At 39.1% G+C, this 24,883-nt stretch overlaps 2 protein-coding genes across 5 annotated transcripts in view; both read left to right on the top strand.

Moving 5' to 3' along the window:
* The window catches only part of LOC306849618 (geranylgeranyl transferase type-1 subunit beta-like), a 23,679-nt gene extending 4,519 nt beyond the window's left edge, over positions 1-19,160 (top strand). Inside the window, exons 4-10 of one of the 3 annotated variants that reach the window (XR_013782359.1) lie at positions 3,152-3,303; positions 3,381-3,513; positions 8,735-8,780; positions 8,854-9,038; positions 12,821-12,929; positions 16,007-16,205; positions 16,289-16,626. Coding sequence is in view for 2 of the 3 variants with exons in the window: in XM_079384787.1 (XP_079240913.1) it covers positions 3,152-3,303; positions 3,381-3,513; positions 8,735-8,780; positions 8,854-9,038; positions 12,821-12,929; positions 16,007-16,155 (774 nt within the window). In the remaining variant the exon portion in view is untranslated. Of the gene's footprint in view, positions 1-3,151; positions 3,304-3,380; positions 3,514-8,734; positions 8,781-8,853; positions 9,039-12,820; positions 12,930-16,006 lie in introns of all 3 variants that reach the window. The other 2 variants (XM_079384787.1, XM_079384786.1) reach the window with 2 other exon arrangements.
* LOC306849617 (E3 ubiquitin-protein ligase TRIM36-like) overlaps positions 19,025-24,883 on the top strand; it is a 26,415-nt gene continuing 20,556 nt past the window's right edge. Inside the window, exons 1-2 of one of the 2 annotated variants that reach the window (XM_079384784.1) lie at positions 19,025-19,614; positions 21,056-21,296. In XM_079384784.1, the coding sequence (XP_079240910.1) occupies positions 19,555-19,614; positions 21,056-21,296 (301 nt within the window). In that variant the 5' untranslated portion in view covers positions 19,025-19,554. Of the gene's footprint in view, positions 19,615-20,445; positions 20,575-21,055; positions 21,297-24,883 lie in introns of those variants that run through there. The other variant, XM_079384785.1, reaches the window with a different exon arrangement.

Below are 24,883 nucleotides of genomic sequence, written 5' to 3' on the forward strand. Positions count from 1 at the left end.
TTTAAGATATGTCTTGTTTTCTAAAAAAAATTATCAATTTTGTTAGTGTTTTCTTAAAACATGCAAAAATATCTGTCAATGGGGCAAGAAAAATAATCTTAATTCAAAGACTAAACAATTGGCAGATATTTTTGCATGTTTTAAGGAAACAAAATTTTTACTTTTGTTTTAGAAATCAAGACAGAATATCTTAAATCATGTTACTTGTACAGTAAATTCATCTTGATTCAAGAATGTTTAGATATTTATTCTAGGGATGCAACGATACCATTTTTTCAGATCCGGTCCGATACCAGCGCAGTTTGTTTGTTTTAAATCGATGTAGAATTTCTATACTTCTGTGTGTTTTACTCTTTTGTGTGTTAAACACAATCTACTACATATAGATAACATCATTTTAATGAAAAATAACAATATATAATCATAATCTATGACAAAAATACTATTATAAACTTGGTTTATAATACAGCAAAAGATACTCTAGAAAACTCATGGGTGCACAATAGTTTTATAAAACCTAGTGAAACATTTTCATTTACAATTAAAAGTGAATAAGTGTAGGACTAAATCTGAAATTATACACATCGCTCTTTGAATTGTTGTCAAATACATTCATGAAAAAACAAGCAAATACATTTATATATAAATATATAGGCTACTATAAAATTCAAATATATTTCTTTTAAATCTATAGCACAGTAATGAAGGCAGCAACATATGATAGATAGGACCGAACAAGAAAGACTGTTAATAATCTTTCACTGAGCAAAAGTATAATAAGTAAGGCTCCGATACAGAGCAGCAGAAAGTGCTTATGAGCGTCTCGTGCTGAATGATGCTCTTGAAGCGACTCGGAGTCACAGCACAGCTCTCTGAGTCCACATAGAAACATCCAAAGTACCAAGAGAAGAGATATTGATGCGTAGTGTATTAAATCTGTGCGTACGTTTATTAAGTCTTTTCTTTTAACAGTTTTAAACCTCAGTAACTGTGCGGTCTGAAGAGAGTTTGACTAGAAACCGAACGAGACACAGTTTGAACGCTTTATCGTTTGATAAAGACTTAAATATTCATCTGTACCTCAGATTAAACTATGGACCAGCTTCAGAACACCTGAAATATAGTGTATGAAAACTTTATGGTGCTTTCTAATGTTTTTATGCTTTCGTGGGGCTCAACAATAACACAGAATAGTATACGCACAATATCAGATTTGGATCGGTCTCGTCTGACTGATACCCGGTCCGCAGAAAATGACCGTACCGGAGCCGATACCGATCCTGAGTATCGGATCAATGCATCCCTAATTTAACTAGAAAACAAGACAAAAACACAGAGTAAGAGATTCATGTTCTGCAGTGCGTGAATCTCTGATCACTAACACAGCGGCGCTTCTGCAGCTCTTAGAAAGTCTTCATTCTCCCGTCCATTAAAGCCTTTATAATCTCATAAATCAGAGCAGAACGTCTTCAATTCATAAAGTCGTGGCATTAAATGTGGCAGCACTGCAAAACATGAATATCTTCCTCAGTATTTCTGTCTTGTTTTCCAGTACAAACATCTAAACATCCTGAAATCAAGACACATTTACTGCAGATGCAGGATGAAGATAAGAAGTCTTGTAATCAAAATGATTAAAACAAGATCGAATATCTGTTAATGTTATATGAAAACTTGTTTCCCTTTCAATTAAATAGATTTTTCTGAGTCCATTGGCAGATATTTGTTCTTGTTTTGAACGTAAACTCACTTCATTTTGATTTATTTCTCAGAAAACAAGATTTCTTATTTATTTTTGCATCTGCAGTAAACGTGTCTTGATTTAAGGATGTTTAGATATTTGTTCTGGAAAACAAGACATTATTTAAGACGTTATTTCAGAATCAGAAAGAGTTTTATTGCCAAGTGTGTTTACACACGTAAGGAATTTGTCTTGGTGTTAGGAGTACAGAAGTACAAACATAGTGCTGACAACATGTAATTAAGGTAATAAAAACACTAATAATGAAGAGAATAGGCAATAAATTATAAATAACAACAGTAATAATAATAAAAATATACAGAAAAGAGAAAATGTCCATAGACAGAACTGTGAATGGGCATATTTGTGACATGTTTTATTGTTTGTGAGCAGATATATTCAGGCGTTTAGCTGTTGTTTATGATTTATAAAGTCATGGAAATGTGTTGGAAGATTTATTTTCAAAACTTTAACCCGTTTAATGACACATTTTCCCCAGACATGAAAATATCCAAATGATGTGTCATTAGTAACCCTTTGAAATAATCAATAGTTATTTTTTGAAAATGATTTGGAAAAGTGTGTGAAAATAGTTTTATGGTCGGTCACCATTGTGTCCAGTGGGGTAATGTGTACTGAATTAACATATTTCTGCAGTCAATAAAATTATTATACATCTCAGCCCAGCTATTTTAAACAGTTTGATCACATTCTAGCGTTATTATTATGCATAAAAACCCTTATGCAACACTGACAGGAATACTGAGATAAAATACAACCATCAACGCATTTCAAAATGTTACTTTTTTGTAGCATACATCATCAAATTGTTATATTAGTGCTACCAGTATTAAAACATCAATATTGTAACTTTGTACTTTTAATTTAGTGCAATATTTTGTCATTGCAACATTTTAGTGTATTCTTCACTAACAACTGCGACTGGATTTCTATGTAAACCTGAGTTCAGTGTTATCCCAGCGGTCACTATTGTGACCATCAACATGTTTACTCACTCTGTGACCACACTCAACAAAACTCAATATATGTGAATTCATAGATTAATACTAGACACATTAAAGATAACGTACCAAAAATCTTTCTCATATCTTTAACACTTTACTAGTCTTTTGTTTTGGAGTTTGATACAGTCTTCATCTTCTCAAGATTCTGCTCTGGTCATGTGACAATTTGCACTAATCGTGACACTGCACATATTTAATTGAGACCCTTTATTCCATATTTGCAGGAAGGGCACTAAAACACATCAGTCAGTATGGTTTTTAGAGCTTTATAAATGAAAGTCTTTTTACGGATGGGATTATTGCTAATACACTCGTTGTGCTGCTTATATTGTCTTGGCCTTGAAAAGGTGTTGAGTGTGTGTTGATATAGCGTGTGTCTCCGCAGGGCCCCGGGGCTCCTCACCCGTATGACAGCGGTCACGTGGCCATGACCTACACGGGCCTGGCGTGTCTGGTGATTCTGGGGGACGATCTGAGCCGAGTGTGTAAAGAGGCTTGTCTGGCGGGACTCCGAGCGCTGCAGCTGGAGGACGGCAGGTTCGCTCTCACGCTCGTCTCGCTCTCGTGCCGCTCCAGGAATCATCTCTCATGTGCGGATCTGTCTTTCCCTGCAGTTTCTACGCTGTTCCCGAAGGAAGCGAGAACGACATGAGGTTTGTGTACTGCGCCAGCTGCATCTGCTACATGCTGGACGACTGGTCAGGAATGGACTGCCAGAGAGCCATCGATTACATCCGGAGGAGCGCCGTGAGTCCTGCACCTCCTGCCCTCCTTCTGCTCCATTCTGAGGCGTTATGAGCCTAACACACACTGCCGCTCAAACCTTTGGGATCAGAACCATTGTTGATGTTTTTTTAGTGGAGTCTCTTCTGCTCATCAAGGCTGTATTTATTTGATCAAAAATACAGAAAAAACTGTAATATTGTGAAATTATTGCAATTTCTAATATTGGTTTCCTATTTTAATATACTTTAAAGTGTAATGTATTTCTGTGATCTGCAGCTGTATTTCCAGCATCATTACTGCAGTCTTCAGTGTCACATGATCTTCAGAAATCATAATAATATACTGATTTATTATCAATGTTGAAACAGTTATGATGCTTCATATTGTTTTGGAACCTGTGACACTTTTTTCTTTGATTGAATTGATGAATAAAAAGTTATAAAGAATAGAATAAAAATCTTTTCTAACAATATATGTATTTACTATCACTTTTTATCCATTTAACACATCCTTGTTGAGTAAAATAGTAATTTCTTCTTTTTTTTTTTAATGGAAAGAAAAATGTACTAACCCCAAACTTTTGAATAGTAGTGTATTTTGTAATACAAGATTTCTATTTTGAACTTTTGATTCATCAAAGAATCCTGAAAAAAGTATCACAGGTTCCAAAACCATATTAAGAATCTCAACTGTTTCCAACATTGATCATAAATTATACAGTATCTCACAGAAGTGAGTACACCCCTCACATTTTTGTAAATATGTTATTATATCTTTTCATGTGACAAAACTGAAGAAATGACACTTTGCTACAGTGTAAAGTAGTGAGTGTACAGCTTGGATAACAGAGTAAATTTGCTGTCCCCTCAAAATAACTCAACACACAGCCATTAATGTCTAAACCGCTGGACACAAAAGTGAGTTTACCTCTAAGTGAAAATGTCCAAATTGGGCCCAAAGTGTCAATATTTTGTGTGGCCAGCATTATTTCCAGCACTGCTTTAACCCTCTTGGGCATGGAGTTCACCAGAGCTTCACAGCTTCACTGGAGTCCTCTTCCACTCCTCCATGACGACATCACGGAGCTGGTGGATGTTAGAGACCTTGCGCTCCTCCACCTTCCGCTTGAGGATGCCCCACAGATGCTCAGTAGGGTTTAGGTCTGGAGACATGCTTGGCCAGTCCATCACCTTTACCCTCAGCTTCTTTAGCAAGGCAGTGGTCATCTTGGAGGTGTGTTCGGGGTCGTTATCATGTTGGAATACTGCCCTGCGGCCCAGTCTCTGCTTCAGTATGTCACAGTACATGTTGGCATTCATGGTTACCTCAATGAACTGTAGCTCCCCAGTGCCGGCAGCACTCATGCAGCCCCGGACCATGACACTCCCACCACCATGCTTGACTGTAGGCAAGACACACTTGTCTTTGTACTCCTCACCTGGTTGCTGTCACACACGCTTGACACCATCTGAACCAAATAAGTTTATCTTGGTCTCATCAGACCACAGGACATGGTTCCAGTAATCCATGTCCTTAGTCTGCTTGTCTTCAGCAAACTGTTTGTGGGCTTTCTTGTGCATCATCTTTAAAAGAGGCTTCCTTCCTATAATATAGGCGACATACATAGTCGCCTATATTATATATTATATATTGTGTATTTTTTTTTTTTTTGTGCTGCTTTGTACATTGGTTATTGGCTATTTCCTGTTATTTTGTTTCATTACCTGTGTCCTGTCCTGTTACTGTCTTTCTGTTGCTCTGTGGAGCTTCTGTCACTATAACAAATTCCTTGTATGTGTAAACATACTTGGCCAATAAAGCTCATTCTGATTCTTCTCATTCTTCTTCATTCTTCTGGGACAACAGCCATGCAGATCAATTTGCTGCAGTGTGCGGCGTATGGTCTGAGCACTGACAGGCTGACCCCTGACCCCTTCAACCTCTGCAGCAATGCTGGCAGCACTCATACGTCTATTTCCCAAACACAACCTCTGGATATGACGCTGAGCACGTGCACTCAACTTCTTTGGTCGACCATGGCGAGGCCTGTTCTGAGTGGAACCTGTCCTGTTAGACCGCTGTATGGTCTTGGCCACCGTGCTGCAGCTCAGTTTCAGGGGCTTGGCAATCTTCTTATAGCCTACGCCATCTTCATGTAGAGCAACAATTCTTTATTTCAGATCCTCAGAGAGTTCTTTGCCATGAGGTGCCATGTTGAACTTCCAGTGAACAGTATGTGAGAGTGAGAGAGATAACACCAAATTTAACACACCTGCTCCCCATTCACACCTGAGACCTTGTAACACTAACAAGTCACATGACACCGGGGAGAGAAAATGGCTAATTGGGCCCATTTTGAACATTTTCACTTAGAGGTGTACTTACTTTTGTGGCCAGCGGTTTAGACATTAACATTTACATTTATTCATTTAGCTGAGGCTTTTATCCAAAGCGACTTACAATTGCTATATATGTCAGAGGTCGCACGCCTCTGGAGCAACTAGGGGTTAAGTGTCTTGCTCAGGGACACATTGGTGTCTCACAGTGGATTCGAACCCGGGTCTCTCACACCAAAGGCATGTGTCTTATCCACTGCGCCATCACCCCCCCCATTAATGGCTGTGTGTTGAGTTATTTTGAGGGAACAGCAAATTTACTCTGTTATACAAGCTGTACACTCACTACTTTACATTGTAGCAAAGTGTCATTTCTTCAGTGTTGTCACATGAAAAGATATAATAAAATATATACAAAAATGTGAGGGGTGTACTCACTTCTGTGAGATACTGTATTATTATGATTTCTGAAGGATCATGTGACACTGAAGACTGGAGTAATGATGCTGAAAATTCAACTTTGATCACAGGAATGAATTCTATTTGAAAGTATATTATAATAGAAAACTGGTGTTTTAAATTTGCAAAAATATCTCACAAAAAATTAGTTGTTTTTCTGTATTTGTGATCAAATCGATACAGCCTTGGTGAGCAGAAGAGACTGATTTAAAGGGGTCATATGATGAGACAAAAACAATAAAACCCATTATAAAGTCAGGATTTGTTGCATCCAGTGGGGACATAATTACTGATTATAATGACTTATACTGTCTTCTTCCGTAAACATTACCATGTCTGCACGGGAAGTCGTGGCCTAATGGTTAGAGAGTTGGACTCGTAATCCGAAGGTTGTGGGTTTGAGTCTCGGGCCGGCAGGGATTGTAGGTGGGGGCAGTGAATGTCCAGCGCTCTCTCCACCCTCAATACCACGACTGAGGTGCCCTTGAGCAAGACACCGAACCCCCAACTGCTCCCCGGGCGCTGCAGCATAAATGCCCACTGCTCCGGGTGTGTGTTCACAGTGTGTGTGTGTGTTCACTGCTGTGTGTGTGTGTGTGTGCATTTGTTCACTACTCACTGCTGTGTGTGTGCACTTGGATGGGTTAAACGCAGAGCACCAATTTCGAGTATGGGTCACCATACTTGACAATACGTCACGACTTTACTTTATTTGTGATCAGAGAAACAACAAGCACTGCTCTACGCTGCTCAAAGCTTGTGTTTGAATCGTCAGTAGCAGAAACACACTTACAGGCTGTGAGTCAGAAGCATCTGTTCTTGCAAAGTTGGAATTGCCCCACTTTATAGAAACAGCTGGCAGGCTGCTCTTCCAGGATCAGGAAATAGTCCTCTGTAAAATGTGCTGCACACACTCTAATATTTGGGTCGAGCTGTTCTGGAACAGTGTTGTAAATACATCTTAACCCCTGATTTGTAGTTGTGTCCTCTTTTGGAAGCCCAAACAAAGTAGTTTCTCTTTCACAACGAAGCACAGCGTCTCCAGAACAGCAACAATACTACAGCCAGAATAATAGTCCCGCCTTCTTTCTTTGCGTGGACATTTGGGCGGTGTTATGAAAATCTCCCCACATCATGGCGTAGATATGTAGGGCGTGTTTGAATGAGCCGTTTTAGGGGGTGTGGCAGAGTCTTAACTTTTATAAAGAATATCTCTTTTTTTCGAGACTTTAGTCTTTGCAACTTCAGGGATCTTGTCTCTGCACAAACAGCTTGTAATGCTCCAAAGAGGAAGGAGAACTTGAAATTGCATCATATGACCCCTTTAAAAAACATAAAAAATCTTACTGATTACAAACTTTTGAACGAATAAATAACAAACTTTTGTAAGTGAATCCTCGTGAATATCCAGAAACACCGAGCGTTATTCCCGCCCTCCGCTGACCTCCGGCGCAGTGGGTCAGCAGGGGTCAAAGGTTGAGCAGAGGCGAGCGGATCTCTAATCCCAGCGCTGATGTAATCCAGCTCTTCCCGTCAGTCTGTTTCACACGGCTCACTCCTCGAGTGCTAAACACAGACACCGTGATGAGAGTGGATCCGCTCACTGAGCTCCAGCGATCACAGAACAGACGCAGATCTCTCGTCCTCAGCTGACGCTTCTTTAGTGATGTGTGATTAATCCCACTGTGTTTAAAGGATTGCTTCAGCCAGAAATTATCATTCAATCACCCTTATGTCATTCAAACATGACTTACTTTCTTCCGAGGACCACAAAAGAACATATGTGTCCCTGCAGCACAGAAGCAGTCATCAGTAACACAGGTATATTTGTAGCAATAGCCAACAATACATTGTATGGATCAAAATTATACATTTCTCTTTTATGACAAAAATCATTAGGATATTAAGATCATGTTCCATGAAGATATTTAGTAAATTTCCTACCATAAATATATCAAAACTTCATTTTTGATTAGTAATATGCATTGCTAAGAACTTAATTTGAACAACTTTAAAGGAGATTTTCTCAATATTTAGATTTTTTTGCTCCCTCAGATTCCAGATTTTCTAATAGTTGTATCTCAGTTAAATATTGTCCTATCATAACAAACCATACATCAATGGAAAGATTATTTATTCAGCTAATGATGATGCATACATCTCAGTTTAAAAAAATTGACCCTTATGACTGGTTTTGTGCTCCAGGGTCACGTTTAGAAGAATGTTTGGGAACCAAACCACTTTGGACCCCATTGACTTTCATGGCATGGATGAAAAACTAAACGCCTTCTTTTGTGTTCCACTGAAGCGAGTCAAACAGGTTTGAATGCCATGAGTGAGAGAGTAAATGATGACAATGATCACTTGTGGCTAATTGATCTCATTAAAGACCTTAGTTTCAGTTTTGTGTTGCTCTGATGATGAACACTCCTCTCTCTGTTGTTCAGTCGTATGACAGCGGGATCGGTCAGGGATCAGGGCTGGAGTCTCACGGTGAGTCAGACGCCTCCTCTCCCGAGTCTCTGTCATTAGAGCTTGTGATGATAACTGCTCTGTGTTTGCTCAGGCGGATCCACGTTCTGTGCCGTGGCGTCTCTGTGCATGATGGGAAAGCTGCAGGAGGTGTTCAGCGAGCGAGAGCTGAAGCGAATCCGGCGCTGGTGCATCCTCAGACAGCAGAACGGCTTCCACGGCCGACCCAGCAAACCTGTGGACACCTGCTACTCCTTCTGGGTCGGAGCCACGCTGGAGGTGCGTCACGGCTCTGTGAGCTCATAAAGAGCAGCGCTCCGCCTCTCAATCAGTTTCTCAATAGTAGGGTCCTATGATTTCATTCAGACAGAATCACGGAATCCAGTCACAAAAACAGAATTTACTGGATGCACTGCAAAAAATTATTCTCTTGTTTTCTGTCTGGTTTTCTAGTATAAATATCTAAACATTCTTGAATCAAGATGCATTTACTGGACAATAAAATGATTTAAGATATTCTGTCTTGTTTTCTAAATAAATAAACAAATTTTAGTTTTTGCTAAAAACAAGCAAAAATATCTGCCAATGAGGCAAGAAAAATGATCTTGTTTAGCCTTTGAATTAAGATGATTTTTCTTGCCTCATTGGCAGATATTTTTGCTTGTTTTTAGCAAAAATTAACAAAATTGATTTTTTTTAAGAAAACAAGACTTAAATCATTTTACTTGTACAGTAAATGCATCTTGATTCAAAAATGTTTAGATATTTATAGAAAACAAGACAGAAAGACTCATGTAATTTTGAATCAATAAATCAAAAGCAAGTCAGTACATGTACAGTAAATGAAAACACGATAATGGACTCGACGCTGCTAATATTAAACAGCAAAAGACTGTTTAAATGAACATGAACAACATCTCCAGAGCTGCTCTGAGTCACCTCAGCACCATTTGACCGTTTAATTTGGGGAAAAAAATACTGTCACACACACACACACACAGACACACACACACACTCACACACACACACACACACACACTCACACACACACACACACACACACACACAGGGTGTATTCCAGAAAGCACGGTTAACTTACCTTCAGCTAAACCCTGAACTTTGGGATTAACCCCAAACCTTGCTGACTCGAGGTATGTGGTTCCAAAAACACATCCTTACTCCCGTTCATTCAGCTCAGAGTATGTTCCTGCTTAAGACTCGAGACATTCTCAACAGAGCCACGAATCGACGAGTCACTATGGAAACGGACGCTAAGAAAAGCGCAGCATGCTGTTTCTTTCTTCTTTTGGTCAATGGTCGTTTACATGCTTAGTGCATATCGCCACCTAATTGATGGTTGTGTAATCATTTTTTTCCCCGTTTAATCTTCAATCCTTGAGAATATGACTTATATTTTTAGTTTGATGCTAATTATATATTAAGTCATATCAGATATGTATTTTTCTTATAGAAATACATTATAGAAAATGCCAATCCATGTGTGAGATGATAATATAAAATGTAATAAGTATATATAATATAATAAATTAAACATTACCTTGTCAGTGTTTTATAATTTATACAGATAACTGTTATATATGCCAATAAAATAAATAAAATAACCATATTAGAATAATATATTACCTTATTTATTACTTATAATAGCGCTATATATATATCTATATATATATATATATAGAGGACCAGGGGACCTCCATCGGGGGGCATTTAAATTTCTAGGGGGGGCACAAATCACGTTGTGTGTGTGTGTCGGGGGGGTGCAATCGCATTATGTGCGCTGTTTTATCGGTACTTTCGCTTTCAAAATCGATCGCGTTCAGCAAGGAGGGGAGAGGATGGAAAGTGGGGGGGCACAGTAACTCGTTTGGGCCCCTTGGCGCCGGCCCTGCATATTTACTGTGTTTTATAGGAAATGAACAGAGACATATAAGCCTAATAAGTGCTGTAACAGACCCAAATCATCACTGCTGCATAGTTGCATTTTTCCAGTTGTCAAATATGTTAATGTAGTGATTTCTGGCGCTATGGCAATTCTGCGCGGTGTCTGAGATGTTAGCATGTCTTTAATAAGATCAGTCACACACATGATCCCTGCACGAACTAATGTGTAGTGTCTTATTAACTCACTGTCATGCATTGTGTGCAACACATTTCCCTCTTCATTTTCGTCCATTTTCTCCGCTGTTAAAGAAACTCTTAAAGCCCTTAAAAGTCCTCGTCCGTACTCCTAACAAGTTTGACCTTAAGACCTCTTTTAAGGGTTAAGATGCTTTCTGAATTACTTTTTTCTTTACTAGGATTTTTTCTTCAATTTTAAGAGTAAACGCCCACATTTCTAAGAATTTTCTTAGAATTTTGTCACTAGGAGCTACTTTTTGCATTAAAATTCTTCATGAATACGGGCCCTGGTCTCTAGTTCTACTCTAGAACACACTACACTTTCTGTTCCATTGACTTCCATTATTTATATAGAGCTTTTAACAACACAGACTGTCCAAGCAGAAGACTGAAGACTGAAGCATCACAGCGAGAGCTGTTAGTGCAGTTAAAAGAAGAATGTGTACATATTACATGTTGGTTTATGTGTGTAATCAGGGCTCGCAACATTTCTAAATCCCTGGTATCCCTTCGGGCAGGTACTCTTCAGATTCTGGTAGCCCGAAAATTAATTTAACTATCCCAAATAAAATAAAGATCATAAATGTCAATCAAAAACATTTTCAATACACAAATATCAACGAATATCAAGGAAAGAGTTTTATTTGACTATTTACAAGGTATCTGCAGAATTCTTAATTTAAGGCAATTTGAAAAATTATTTCTTATACCATTTAACGTATTTAAAACTGTCTTAAAAACTCTTCAGTATAGTTGTATCAAATTTAAGGACCCGTGGGAGCAATGTTCCTCTAATTGTTTTCTTTCTGAGCAAAACTTCTCTATCGGGGGTCATTTCTGTCTCCTGAGCAAAAGCATTCTTTACACCAGACCTGTACAGCACGCACACACAAGTGTGTAACTTTAACTTTAATGAGCTATTTATATTTGATTTGACCCTTGATGTAAATAAATGATGTATATTTTAGGTTAAAGAGGAAACATGTTTACTGAACAATACACTGCAGTTCAAACGTTTGGATCAATAAAGTTTTTAAAGAAGTTTCTTATGCTCATCAAGGCTGTATCTATTTGATAAAAAAATAGTATACAAAATAGTATTGTGAAATATTATTGCAATTTAAAATAAACTTTCTATTTTAATATACTTTAAAATGTAATTAGTTCCTGTGAAGCAAAGCAGTATTTTCAGAGTCACATGATCCTTCAGAAATCATTCTAATATACTGATTTATAATCAATGCTGGAAACAGTTTACTGCTTTTTTATTTTATTTTATTTTATATACTGTATTTTTTTGGGACCTGTGATATTTTTTTTTAAAAAGCTAAAAAGAACAGTGTTTAGTCAAAATAGAGATTTTGTTACAATATAAACTTTTCAAAGTTCAGAAATTCAGAAATTTTTTATTCTTTCTTTTTAAAAGATACTTTAAAAAAGTTTAAAGAAAGTTAAATAAACTTTATTCAGCAAGGATGTGTTAAATGGATCAAATTGATAGTAAAGACTTCTATTGTTAGAAAATATTTCTATTTTGAATAAATGCTGTTCTTTTAAACTTTTTATTAATCAAAGAATCAAAGAAGAAAGTAAAACAGGTTCCAAAAAATATATGAATCAGCAGAACAGTTTCAACATTGATAATAAATCAGTATATTATTATGATTTCTGAAGATCATGTGACACTGAAGCCTGGAGTAATGATGCTGGAAATACAGCTGCAGATCACAGAAATAAATGCTGTTTTATAGTATAGGTATTAAAATAGGAAACCACTAGGGCAGCAGGGCAGTGATACATGTTGGTAGCCCGACTGGAAAACACAATAGCCCCGGGACGTCGGGCTAGAGATTTTGTGAGCCCTGGTAATGTTCACACTGCAGATGTGTTTGTGGAGTCTAACATGCGCTCGTGTCCCGCAGCTCTTAGACGTGTTCCAGTACACAAACTTCCAGAAGAACCGGAACTACATTCTGTCCACGCAGGACCGTTTGGTGGGCGGCTTCGCGAAATGGCCCGACAGTCACCCAGGTACGATTACAGCCGTGCTCAAGAGCTTTTGTGTGTGTCTGTCAGCCGAAACCGCAGCGTAACTCAATACAGCAGACCTCAGTGTGTGACTGATGAGATGAGACTCTGGTTTCTGAAGGATCTGGAGCTCTGACCTGTTTCCAGTGTCACCTGATGACCGGTAATCACTCTGACCTCAAAACACTGCTTTCTAGTCGAGTCCAGAGCTTTGTGTAGAGACACACAAAGGACTGAAATGTGGTGCCTCGCAGGTGTCAGATAGATGGACATAAAATATGAGCATCTAGAAAGAGTCTAAATAAGTACTTTTATATTTGTGTGGCCGTGATGCAGACACATTCAAGAAACATTCAGGACAAACAGTGCAAATGAATGGAAACGGTGCTGGAGGACATTAATAAGGATGTTAAGACTTACTATACATGCACCTGATGGTTTTATTCAGACAGGACTGAGTCTGAAGAGCAGAAATGAGTGCTGATGCTCTATATAGGAATATTCATAGCTGATTGGTCATCAGCTCCAAGTTTTTCCGGAAGTGTTTTTCCCACAGGGATTTTCTTGATTAAAGCGTTCATGAATCAAAAACTTTGATTTGAAACAAAAAATGTATTTGAAAAATCAGACCAACACTTGCAAGATACTTGCTACATTACATCATCAAATTAAAAATAATGGATAAATATATAAAAAATACCTGTTGATACAATACACAAATTATATATACACTGCCCTTTAAAAGTTTGGGATCAGTCAGATTTTTACTGCTGCTCACCGAGGCTTCATTTATTTGATCAAAAACACCATAAAAATTATGAAATAATATTATAAATTTAAAAAAGCTGTTTTGTATGTGAATATCTGTTAAAGGAACACTTCAGTTTTTTTGATCATAGGCTCATTTTACACCTCTCCTAGAGTTAAACAGTTGAATTTGACCGTTGTTGAATCCATTCAGCCGATCTTACATCTCACTGCTGGTTATACTCTGTATAATTGTGTATGTGACGCATAAAAATCTTGAATCTCCGGGTCTGGAGGTAGCACTTTTAGTGTAGCTTAGCATAGATCATTGAATCGGATTAGACCATTAGCATCTCGCTCAAAAATGACCAAAGCGTTTCGATAATTTTCCTATTTAAAGCTGGACTCTTCTGTAGTCACGTCGTGTACTAAGACCGATGGAAAATAAAAGTTGTGATTTTCTAGTCCGATATGTCTAGGAACTATACTCTCATTCCAGCGTAATAATCAAGACCGTGCCGTGAGTGCAGCAGGCGCAGGGATATTACACCGCGCCTGAAAGTAGTCCCCAGCTGTGTCAGGCACTGCGTAATACTATCTATGCTAAAAGTGTAGTGTTACTTTAAACATGTATTTCTATGATCTGCAGCTGTATTTCCAGCATCATTACTGCAGTCTTCAGTGTCACATGATCTTCAGAAATCATAATAATATACTGATTTACTGCTCAACAAACATTTCTGATTATTATCAAAAACAGTTGCCAGTGAATGTTTTTGTTTGCTTAATTGTCTAATTATGTAATTTGTGTGTTCACGGGAGTGGACGGGCGTTAAAGAGATCTTATGGCACGATTTGCTCGTTTCTGTTGTCTGATCTGTTTGCAGAATCATGAGTAACACAATGCTTCACCAGGAGTTCCTCTGCTAGACAATTATTAAGTTGAAATAATGCGTTAGAAATTATGACTTCATAAGCTAAACCCTTGATTAATAACCTCAGCGCTCACAGTCGGTCTGTCTGTAAAGATTTATTAGAAGTTATTTATAAGTTATTGTTAACATCAGTTCCCCTGTGGAGAAAATGAATGGGATATTTGCTTCCAGAACAGTTTCGCTGTTTAACGTGAGAGTGGTGGACACTAGTAACTTGAGTGTGTGAGACAAACAGGTGTTTAATTAAGGATCTTAATCTATTGCCATAATTATAAACCGGTTTGCAGTCCAAATAGTTTTACTGTACACTGCACTTTATTATTCTAGTTCTAGTTATTTATGACCAATAGCAGCTAATGAAGCAGAAACAGCTCACTCATGCATTGAGAAGGAGGCGTGTCCTGCAGGGGAGACGCTGATGACATCACGGGGCTCTGAATGAATAATTCATGAGCTCTTAAAGACACAGTAGCTGTGAGTGTGTGTCAGCAGCAGTGTTGGGCAGTAACTTTACCCTCATCCCTCTGATCCTGATATAAACTATAAAATATCTTTAGAGAATGAAACCTTTTCTTATGAACTTATGATATCATGGAATATAATCATATAACAGAGAAGTTATAGCTGCAATTAGCTTCAAGCTACACATGACAATTAATGAGATTATTACAACACTTTTACTTAAACATTACTATTAATCACCACTGACTGTTTGTAATAACTTCTGACTGCGATCCAGTGTGGATTTTGGTCAAATGATGAGGCAGAAATATATTGTTAGTAACATTTTAGAAGAATTTTATGGGGAAGATATACAACTTCTGTGAGGCATGAAGGAAAAGTCATGTAACTATTAGTGTAGCTAATTACTGGTGCCAGAAAGGAACAAGTAAAATAATAAAATGTGACCCTGGAGCACAAAACCAGTCATAAGGGTCAATTTTTTAAAATTGAGATTTATACATCATCATCATCGGAATAAATAATCTCTCCATTGATGTATGGGTTGTTAGGATCGGACAATATTTGTCTGAGATACAACTATTTGAAAATCTGGAATCTGAGGGAGCAAAAAAATCTAAATATTGAGAAAATCTCCTTTAAAGTTGTTCAAATGAAGTTCTTAGCAATGCATATTACTAATCAAAAATTTACTAAATATCTTCATGGAACATGATCTTAATATCCTAATGATTTTTGTCATAAAAGAGAAATGTATAATTTTGATCCATACAATGTATTGTTGGCTATTGCTACAAATATACCTGTGCTACTCATGACTGCTTCTGTGCTGCAGGGACACATGCTGCTTTTGAAAGGAGTGAGTAGTGAGTAATGTACTGCAGCAGGTGTTGATGAGCGCTCTGTTGTCTCTCTGTCGTCTCCGTCTGTCCGCAGACCCTCTCCACACGTACTTCGGCATCTGTGGCCTGTCTCTGATCGGAGAAGCGGAGCTGCAGAAGGTGCATCCGGCGCTGAACATCAGTGTCCGAGCCTTCGAGAGTCTGCGGCAGCTGCATGAGGCGTGGAGGCAGAAGAGCACATGATGACCGATAGAGCCGATCTGATCCGATCCGAGCGCAGTCAGGTATTAAAGGTTCACCTGACGCTCTTTGGCTCGTTTGGGCCCCGGATTCATCCTCCCTCATCAGTGTTTGATTATTAGTTTCTGCCTTACAGACCGAGGAACTCGCATACAGATGACCTGATCCTGGACTATTATGCACTGTTTATTTCTGTTTTACGCTTATATATATATATATTACACGTTTATTATTGTTTCTGTGAAATCATCGTCCTCTCTTGAATGTGCCTCAGATGTCTTTAGGATGCTATAAACACACGGCGTCTCCTCTGAAGACACTTGAATGTGTTTCAAGGATCTAATTATGAAATTATTTTTTCTATACTGTAATATCAAGTGTAGAAGTGACAGTCACACTGCTCGTATTTTATTATGATATAAAGTTGAAGTGCTGAACTGACGGACTGCGAGTGTCAATAAATGAAGAGCTTTTATCATGTCTGAGAAATAAGCATTTATGATGCTGCTGGTGAGAGACACGTATTTAATAACGGTTAAATCACATCACAACTATGTTCCTTCTTAGAGAAAAATGATATATGTGAGGATTTCCAGTCAGGTTTTAGACCGTATCATAGTACTGGAGACTGCTCTCATTAGTTACAAACGACCAGCTTTTATCATCTGATCGTGGTTGTATCTCTCTATTAGTGCTACTGCATCTTAGTGCCGCGTTTGACACTATCGACCACAATATTCTTTTAAATAGACTAGAAAATGATGTTGGCATTAGAGGAAGTGCACTGGCATGATTCAAATCGTACTTATCTGACAGCCATCAGTTTGTATCGTGAAGAGGTATCATACCAATCACAAGTGCAGTATGGAGTACCTCAAGGCTCAGTACTAGGCCCCTTACTTTTCACGCTTTACATGTTACCCTTGGGAGATATCATTAGGAAACATGGTGTTAGCTTTCACTGTTATGCTGATGATACCCAGCTCTATATTTCTTCATGACCTGATGAAACTTACCAATTTGCAAAACTAACTGAATGTATAGTTGATATCAAAAACTGGATGAACAAAAACTGATTTTTTTGCCAAAGCAAAGTTACCGGTTGGAGTTATTTTCAGGCCGAGGTAAGAGTATGTTTTTGTGGTTTCAATGGTTCTGTGTGATAGTGTGAATGTGTGTGTTGGTCCCTGAGATCTGGAGCGTTTCTGGAACATCATTACTCTAGTTTTTTGGAGGTTGACCGTCAGGGCCCAGGTCTGACAGTAATCCTCCAGCAGATTCAGGCTGTCCTGAAGCCCCTCTGCAGTGGGCGACAGGAGGACCAGGTCATCTGCGTACAGAAGACACTTTATCTCTGTGTCGTGTAGAGTGAGACCTTGAAAGGGGGCGTGTTCTAATGTGTTGGCCAATTGGTTGATGTAGATGTTGAAGAGGGTGGGGCTTAAACTGCATCCCTGTCTCACTCCACGCCCCTGGGGGAAGAATTCGGTTCTTTGGTTCCCAATTTTAACCGCACAATGGCTGGCTGTGTACATTGATTTGATCAAATCATAGAATTTCCCCCCTATTCCACTGTCGATAAGTTTTAGGTATAGTCCTTCATGCCAGATTGAATCGAATGCTTTCTTGAAATCAACGAAACAAGCAAAACGTTTTCCTTTGTTTTGATGTACATATTTGTCAATTAGTGTTTGTAATGTAAAAATGTGATCGGATGTGCGACATTTAGTAAGAAAGCCAGTTTGGCATTTACTCAAGGCATTGTGCTTCGTAAGGAAGTGTAACAGTCTGGTGTTTAAGATGCTACAGAACACCTTCCCCAGGTTACTGTTCACACAGATGCCTCGGTAGTTGTTGGGGTCTAGTTTATCTGCGTTCTTGTGAATGGGGCTGATGAGGCCCTTGTTCCAGATCTCAGGGAAGAACCCGACACACAGAACATCATTGAAGAGTTTTAGCATGGCCAGTTTGAAGCTTTGCTCTGTGTGTTTCAGCATCTCGTTCAGGATGCTGTCGACACCACAGGCTTTCTTGGGCTCAAGGACCCGTAGTTTATCTTCCAATTCTTTCATTGTTATGGGGAAATCTAAGGGGTTTTGATTCGCTTTAATCGATCTTTCTAAATTGTCTAGTTTATTATTTCATTTTGATTCAAATTTTGTATTTGGGTTGGGCTATATAATTCTTGGAAATGAGTTTTCCACGTCTCCCCATCTTGGATAGCCAGATCTTCTTGATTTGATTTGTATAGTAATTTCCATTTATCCCAGAATTTGTTTGAATTTATAGATTTTATAGATCTCTTCAAACTGGTCCTGCAGAAATTGGGCTTTTTTCTGGGGGAGTTTGGCTTTGTATTGCCTTAGTGCCCGTCACTAATGAAGACGGAGGTCCTGGTTTTCTGGATGTTTTTGGTATGATAGATTTTGGAGGTTTCTCAGAGCCTTACAGTCTGAATCAAACCGTGTGGGGGGGGCATCACAATCTTAATATCTGAACACACACTCTCACTCAAACACATCCTTGTTCGTCTGTACTGTGTTTCCTTTGACACTTGAATTACAAAATGTAAGATTGAAGATATGGCCGTGCACAGAAATGTGATGTTTAAGAACATATTCTTAGAAGTAGCCACTGAATGGAAATAAAACTTTCTTTCTTATTCTTTTGAAAACCTTTTGGTTGTCTGGATCTACTAGAACAGAATAAAGGGAGTTATTTCAGAGATGCTGCTTCACTTCTTTGTTGTCATAAGAAACACAGCAGCACATACAGAACAGTCGTGCAGAATTATGGGTCAAAGGTGGTTTGGATTTAACATCAAACCTTAAAGATGTCTGTAAACACTGCTGGATGTGTGTGATTGCAGGAGGAAAAACACACTGATGAATAATTCGTCTAAAAAGGCAAAGGGGTGAATATTTGTGCTGCTTCTGAGTTTATTCGGCAGATTTCAAGTGCTGCTTGTACTGAGATTTACACCCAGAATAAAGTACATTTGTTCAGAGAAACCCTGAGTGACCCACATATGTACTAAAATCATATATTTGATGTTTAATTAGGTAAATCTACCATCTGCTGTCCTCCAGCATCATCTAGCCTTTGCTGGGTTACATGCTCTTAGACTTGTACAGTATTTATTCTCATCATCTGATCATGTCTACACAAAGCTGATTGTGTGATACTGCTGCTCTCAGGAACATACATGTGCTGTTATAAACATCTGTGTGTTCATGTGTGTGACCTGATGAATCGACACAAAGAGCTGTCCGTCAGCGAGGCCACGCCCACAGAGCGAGCGAGTGGGCGGAGTCTCGCGTCTTCAAGACGGTCCTCGAGCAGATCTGGGCGAGCGCATGATGCAGATACGAGGATAATCAGACCATCTTCATCTTCATCAGGATGTCTGACTCGGAGATGTCGGAGTTCGCGAGTCTCGTGGAGCGTCTGGAGAGAGGCGAGGTGAGTCTTCATCTTCTGAGGTCTTCATCGGTCCTTTTATTAGGATTTATGTTTTATGACTGTATTTCTCTGCAGTCTGTCGGTGTCACGGAGAAATAATCGCTCGTTCATCCTGCTGTCAGAATCCCGTTCGTTTGACGTCATTTAGACATTTATATTGAGTCATTTATATTCATTTAGCAGATGCTTTTATCCAAAGCGACTTACAAATGATGAGCAATCAAAACAAGACTTGCTGTTGTAACCGGTTCTACTCCACCCATCCGAGCGGGATTCGAACCGCGGTCTCCGGCGCGGGAGGCGGGCGCTCTAACGAGGAGGCTAAAGGCCGGGTCAGGAGAGTGAGGTTTACACGCACCAGCACTTACTTACTACGTCTCTTATACTGTGAGAAGTCTCGATTATACACCAGCAAGGGTTATAGTTATAGATATTCATACAAAAAGAAAACAAGAACGGATAGAGAGAGCAAGTGTTAGAGGGTCAAGTCAACAAATAGAATTAGAATAGAGTGCTGGAGTTAGAGGTGTTGTCAGTGAATATAAGAGCTCTTTTGTCGTGCTGTGAAGCATTTGGCGTCGTCTTGGATATACATTATCAATTAATGCCAAGGTATCAAACATACAAGTACAAAAAATATTAAAATTAGGTGCAAAGAAGTTATGTATATAGCATGTATATAACAAAAAATAAATAATACAAAAAGGAAGCGTCTGAGATATAAATAGCGCTCATGAATAATGCAGCGTTCTGTCGCAGACCCCGCCCCTTATTTAACTACCCAGTAGTTTCGCTGCGGGGTTGCTATAGTGACGGCCGGTGACTCCGCCCACACTCGGCCGGTCGCGTTGTTTGATTTAATCTCGATCTGCGCGGATCTCGATCATTTGCGAAGTTGAATCCGGATCGTGGAGTTTGTCCTTCTTTCTGCGCACGATGTCCAGGCGAACCTCGCTGCTAGTAAGTCCGCTGATCCGGTTCGAATCCGGTTCTCCTCCTGAATGAAACCGCTGTTGTTTGCTGAGGGAAAGTTGAACCGGTTGTTAAGAATTCGTCTGATATATTTTTAAAATGTGTTTTAAAATAAGCCATGCCTTGTAGACGTTCGTTTGTCCTTGTGACAGAGTTTAAAGTAGTTTAGTTTGAAGCTCTGAACAGAAAGACGAAAGTGAACAATGGAAGCGACTTCCCCAAACACGCGTGAGCTCCGAGGTTCTGTGTTTCTCTCGGGTTCTGGTTCGGGTTCTGTGTTTCTCTCGGGTTCTGCTGCGGGTTCTGTGTTTCTCTCGGGTTCTGTGTTTCTCTCGGGTTCTGCTCCGAGGTTCTGTGTTTCTCTCGGGTTCTGCTTCAGGTTCTGTGTTTCTCTCGGGTTCTGCTTCGGGTTCTGTGTTTCTCTCGGGTTCTGCTTCGGGTTCTGCTGAAGCTGTGTTTTGCTCGACAGGTGCCGATGAAGAGCATCGAGCGGGAGCTGATCTGCCCCATCTGTAAGGAGCTGTTCACGCAGCCGCTGATCCTGCCCTGCCAGCACAGTGTGTGCCACCGCTGCGTCCGAGAGCTACTCATGCCCAACCACGACGATTCTCTGAGCACCGACGCCGGATCCGAGAGCTCCAACCCCGGCAGCCCTCGCGCCAGAGTCCCGTCCCCTAGCATGGAGAAGCTGGACCGGCTGGTGCGATCAGGTAACCCTCACCACTGACCCACAGACACTTCACATTACATTTATCACCAATAGAGCCACCTTCTGCCCAGAGGACTGTAATTATATGCGACCAAAACCGGCCATAAGGGTCCATTTTTTTAAATTGAGATGTATACATAATCTGAAAGCTGAATAAATAATTTTCTTTGTTAGGATAGAACAATATTTGGCTGAGATACAACTATTAGAAAATCTGGAATCTGAGGGAGCAAAAAAATCTAAATATTGAGAAAATCTCCTTTAAAGTTGTTCAAATGAAGTTCTTAGCAATGCATATTACTAATCAAAAATGAAGTTTTGATATATTTATGGTAGGAAATGTACTAAATATCTTCATGGAACATGATCTTAATATCCTAATGATTTTTGTCATAAAAGAGAAATGTATAATTTTGATCCATACAATGTATTGTTGGCTATTGCTACAGATATACCTGTGTTACTCATGACTGCTTCTGTGCTGCAGGGTCACTTATATGCAGTTCATTGATCAGGGTGAATATACATTCACTTGCAATACATTTTCCATTTTTGGATCTGAATCTAGATTGAATAGCAGAAAGTGCTGGCATCAAATGTCATATGCACTGAAAAAAAAGTTTTTGACTTGTTTAACATCCTTAAATTAATGTTTACAAAATTGAGCAAAATTAAGTGATACATTGAACAACAAGTGAGTTTGTTTAAAACAGGAATCTTTAGACATTTGCACTGCAAAATAAGACAAACATACTAAGGAAGAACAGCACTTTTCTCTGGCAGTGTGATCAGAAGATGCAATAAGTTATTTATTCTAATTTTTGGGAGAAAAGATATTTTCCTTACTTGGTCTTAATCAGGTTTTGAAATTACTTTGCAGAAAGCCTGATCTAGCATAATGAGCTAATTATTAGTATTTATAAAACTGCATTTATAAAACTGCATTATTTTAGATGACGTGTTTGGTCCAGGTCCAGAGGTCCTCATAGGATCTGGACGAGATCAACAGCAGATGAAATTACATAAGCTTATGTTTTGTGGTTATCATGTATTACTGCAGGAATGATTGAGGAGGTTTTGTTCTCTGTTGTTTTAGTGTCTTTCCTCATCTCTTCTTTTATATTGTTGGCTTTCATTGCAGTTTTTTCCCCAAGAAATGTGATGCTGTTTTCATGTTTGTACAGTCATTGGTTGTGAATCAGGTTTCACTCCACTTCTGTTCACGTTTAACCATTGTTAGTCTTGTTTCACTTTTCTCTCTGTTGCCTGCAGCCTCGCTGAGGAGGTCGTTTGGAGGGAGAGGTAGATGTGGGTTACCTAATTTAATTAGCCGTAGTGAGTACTGTGTCTCTAGACCCCTGTACACTCGCGTGGTCTTCTCACGCACAGCGCTTTGCGTAAACAACGGAGGAACGAATCACGACGAGATGCCGCTGCCGCTTAAAGAGATAGTTATAAAGAAATGAACATTTGCTGTTGATTTATTAACTCTCAGGCCATCTGAGATATAGGTGACTCTTCTTCAGTGGAACAGTAAAGAAGATTTTTGCTGAAACCGTGCTCCTTGGTGATTCATAAAATGCAAGTCAGCTGCATGCAACAAAATGCAACTCGCTCTTTCAGAGTCAAGAAAAGCATATCAGGCAACACAGAATTAATACACACGGCTCCTGGCGATATGCTGAGGTCTTATGAAGCAAAACGATCGGTCTGTGCAAGAAACTGAACATTATATACAGCATTATTAGTCAAGTCAGCTTTATTGTAAATTCTTCCACATGTACGGCACATACATACAGAGAATTGAAACTGCGTTACTCTCAGACCCTTGGTGCATACAGTTAACATTAAACACTGACAGTAGACGTTCAAATACAGATAAATACAGTTTAAACATGTGTACATACAACTATACAGATATACAGATGAGGACATTGTAGAAAAAAAAAAAAGAGATAAATAAAGTGGCATAAGGCACATGGCAGATAACAAACCAGTTAAATAAAACAAAACTGTGCAGATATGTAGTGCAAGAAGAGCTTATCAGCCGGGGGGGTCGTAGTATCAGTGTTCAGTGTTGCATGGGGTAAAAGAGGGGAGGGGGGGCAAGGACGGGAGGGAGGTCAGCTTCCTGACAGCCTGATGTATGAAGCTGTCCTTCAGTCTGCTGGTCCTCGCCTGGAGACTCCGCAGTCTCCTCCCTGATGGCAGCAGACTGAAGAAGCTGTGTGTCGGGTGGGTGGGATCACCTGCAATGCGGAGGGCTCTGCGGGTGAGACGGGTGCTGTAAATGTCCTGGAGGGAGGGGAGAGAGACACCATGTAATCCGTTATTACTGTAATCCAGAGCCTCAGACAAACAGTCCGGAGTGATGTTCGGTTCACAAACGAATCATTCTTTTGAACTGCTTCTTTTTAGTGAACTAGTTGAACCAGTTCATCATATCATCTGAATCAGTCTGTGGCTCGAGCAGCTCAGATCTACAAGTTACTCAAAACTCACTTTCAGACGCCTGACGGTCACCGTGAGTGGAACTGAGCTGAGATCTCAGCGGATCTGATCCTGTGATCGATGAACTGATTCAGCTCCAGTTCCTGCAGAAACACTTCGACTCGGACTGAAGAGCCGCTGATATGAGTGAAGGGTGAAATCAACGCTTTTATGGTTTCTCATAGTTTAGGAAAAAAGCTGAGCTGATGAAGACTAGTTTAATGACTTTATGCTTTATGCTGCAAAAAATGATCCTCTTACTCCGTGTTTCTGTCTTGTGTTCTAGTATAAATATCTAAACATTCTTGAATCAAGATGCATTTACTGGACAAGTAACATGACTTAAGATATCTTATTTTCTGTAAAAAAAAAAAAAAAGTTAGTTTTTTCCTTAACAAGCAAAAATATCTGCCAATGAGGCAAGAAAAATAATTTTTAGTCTTTGAATTAAGATGATTTTTCTTACCCCATTGGCAGATATTTCTGCTTGTTTTAAGGAAAAACTCACCAAATTGATTATTTTTTAGAAAACAATCTTAATATCTTAATAATAAAATCATTTTACTTGTCAAGTGAATTCATCTCAATGTTTTTAGATATTTATACTACAAAACAAGATAAAAATACCAAGTAAGAATTTTTTTTGCAGTGTAAACTGTAAAACATCCACGTTTCACATTAATATTGGCTGTTAATAATATAATTGTGTATATGTGATGTCATTGTGTGATTACATAAACTAATGAATTGAATCGGTTCATTGAAACGAACTAACCAGTAAAAGCTTAAAAAGAACCAGTTAATGGACAAGAATCAGATTTACATGTTTGTGTGAGGCTCTGGATTACAGTAATAATGCTGTAAATAATGTTCAGTTTCTTGCACAGACCGATCGTTTCTCTTCATAAGACATCAATATCTCATCTGGAGCCATGGGGATGCATTTTGTGTTCCTTGATATGTTTTATTTGACTCTCAAAGTGCCGGCACCCATTGACTTGCATGTTATGAATCACCAAGGAGCGCAGTTTGAGCTGAAAATCATCTTTACTGTTCTACTGAAGAAAAGAAGTCCCCTACATCTCGGATGGTGGGAGG

Source organism: Barbus barbus (assembly GCF_936440315.1).
Source record: "Barbus barbus genome assembly, chromosome: 29".
NCBI classification, from domain to species: domain Eukaryota; kingdom Metazoa; phylum Chordata; class Actinopteri; order Cypriniformes; family Cyprinidae; genus Barbus; species Barbus barbus.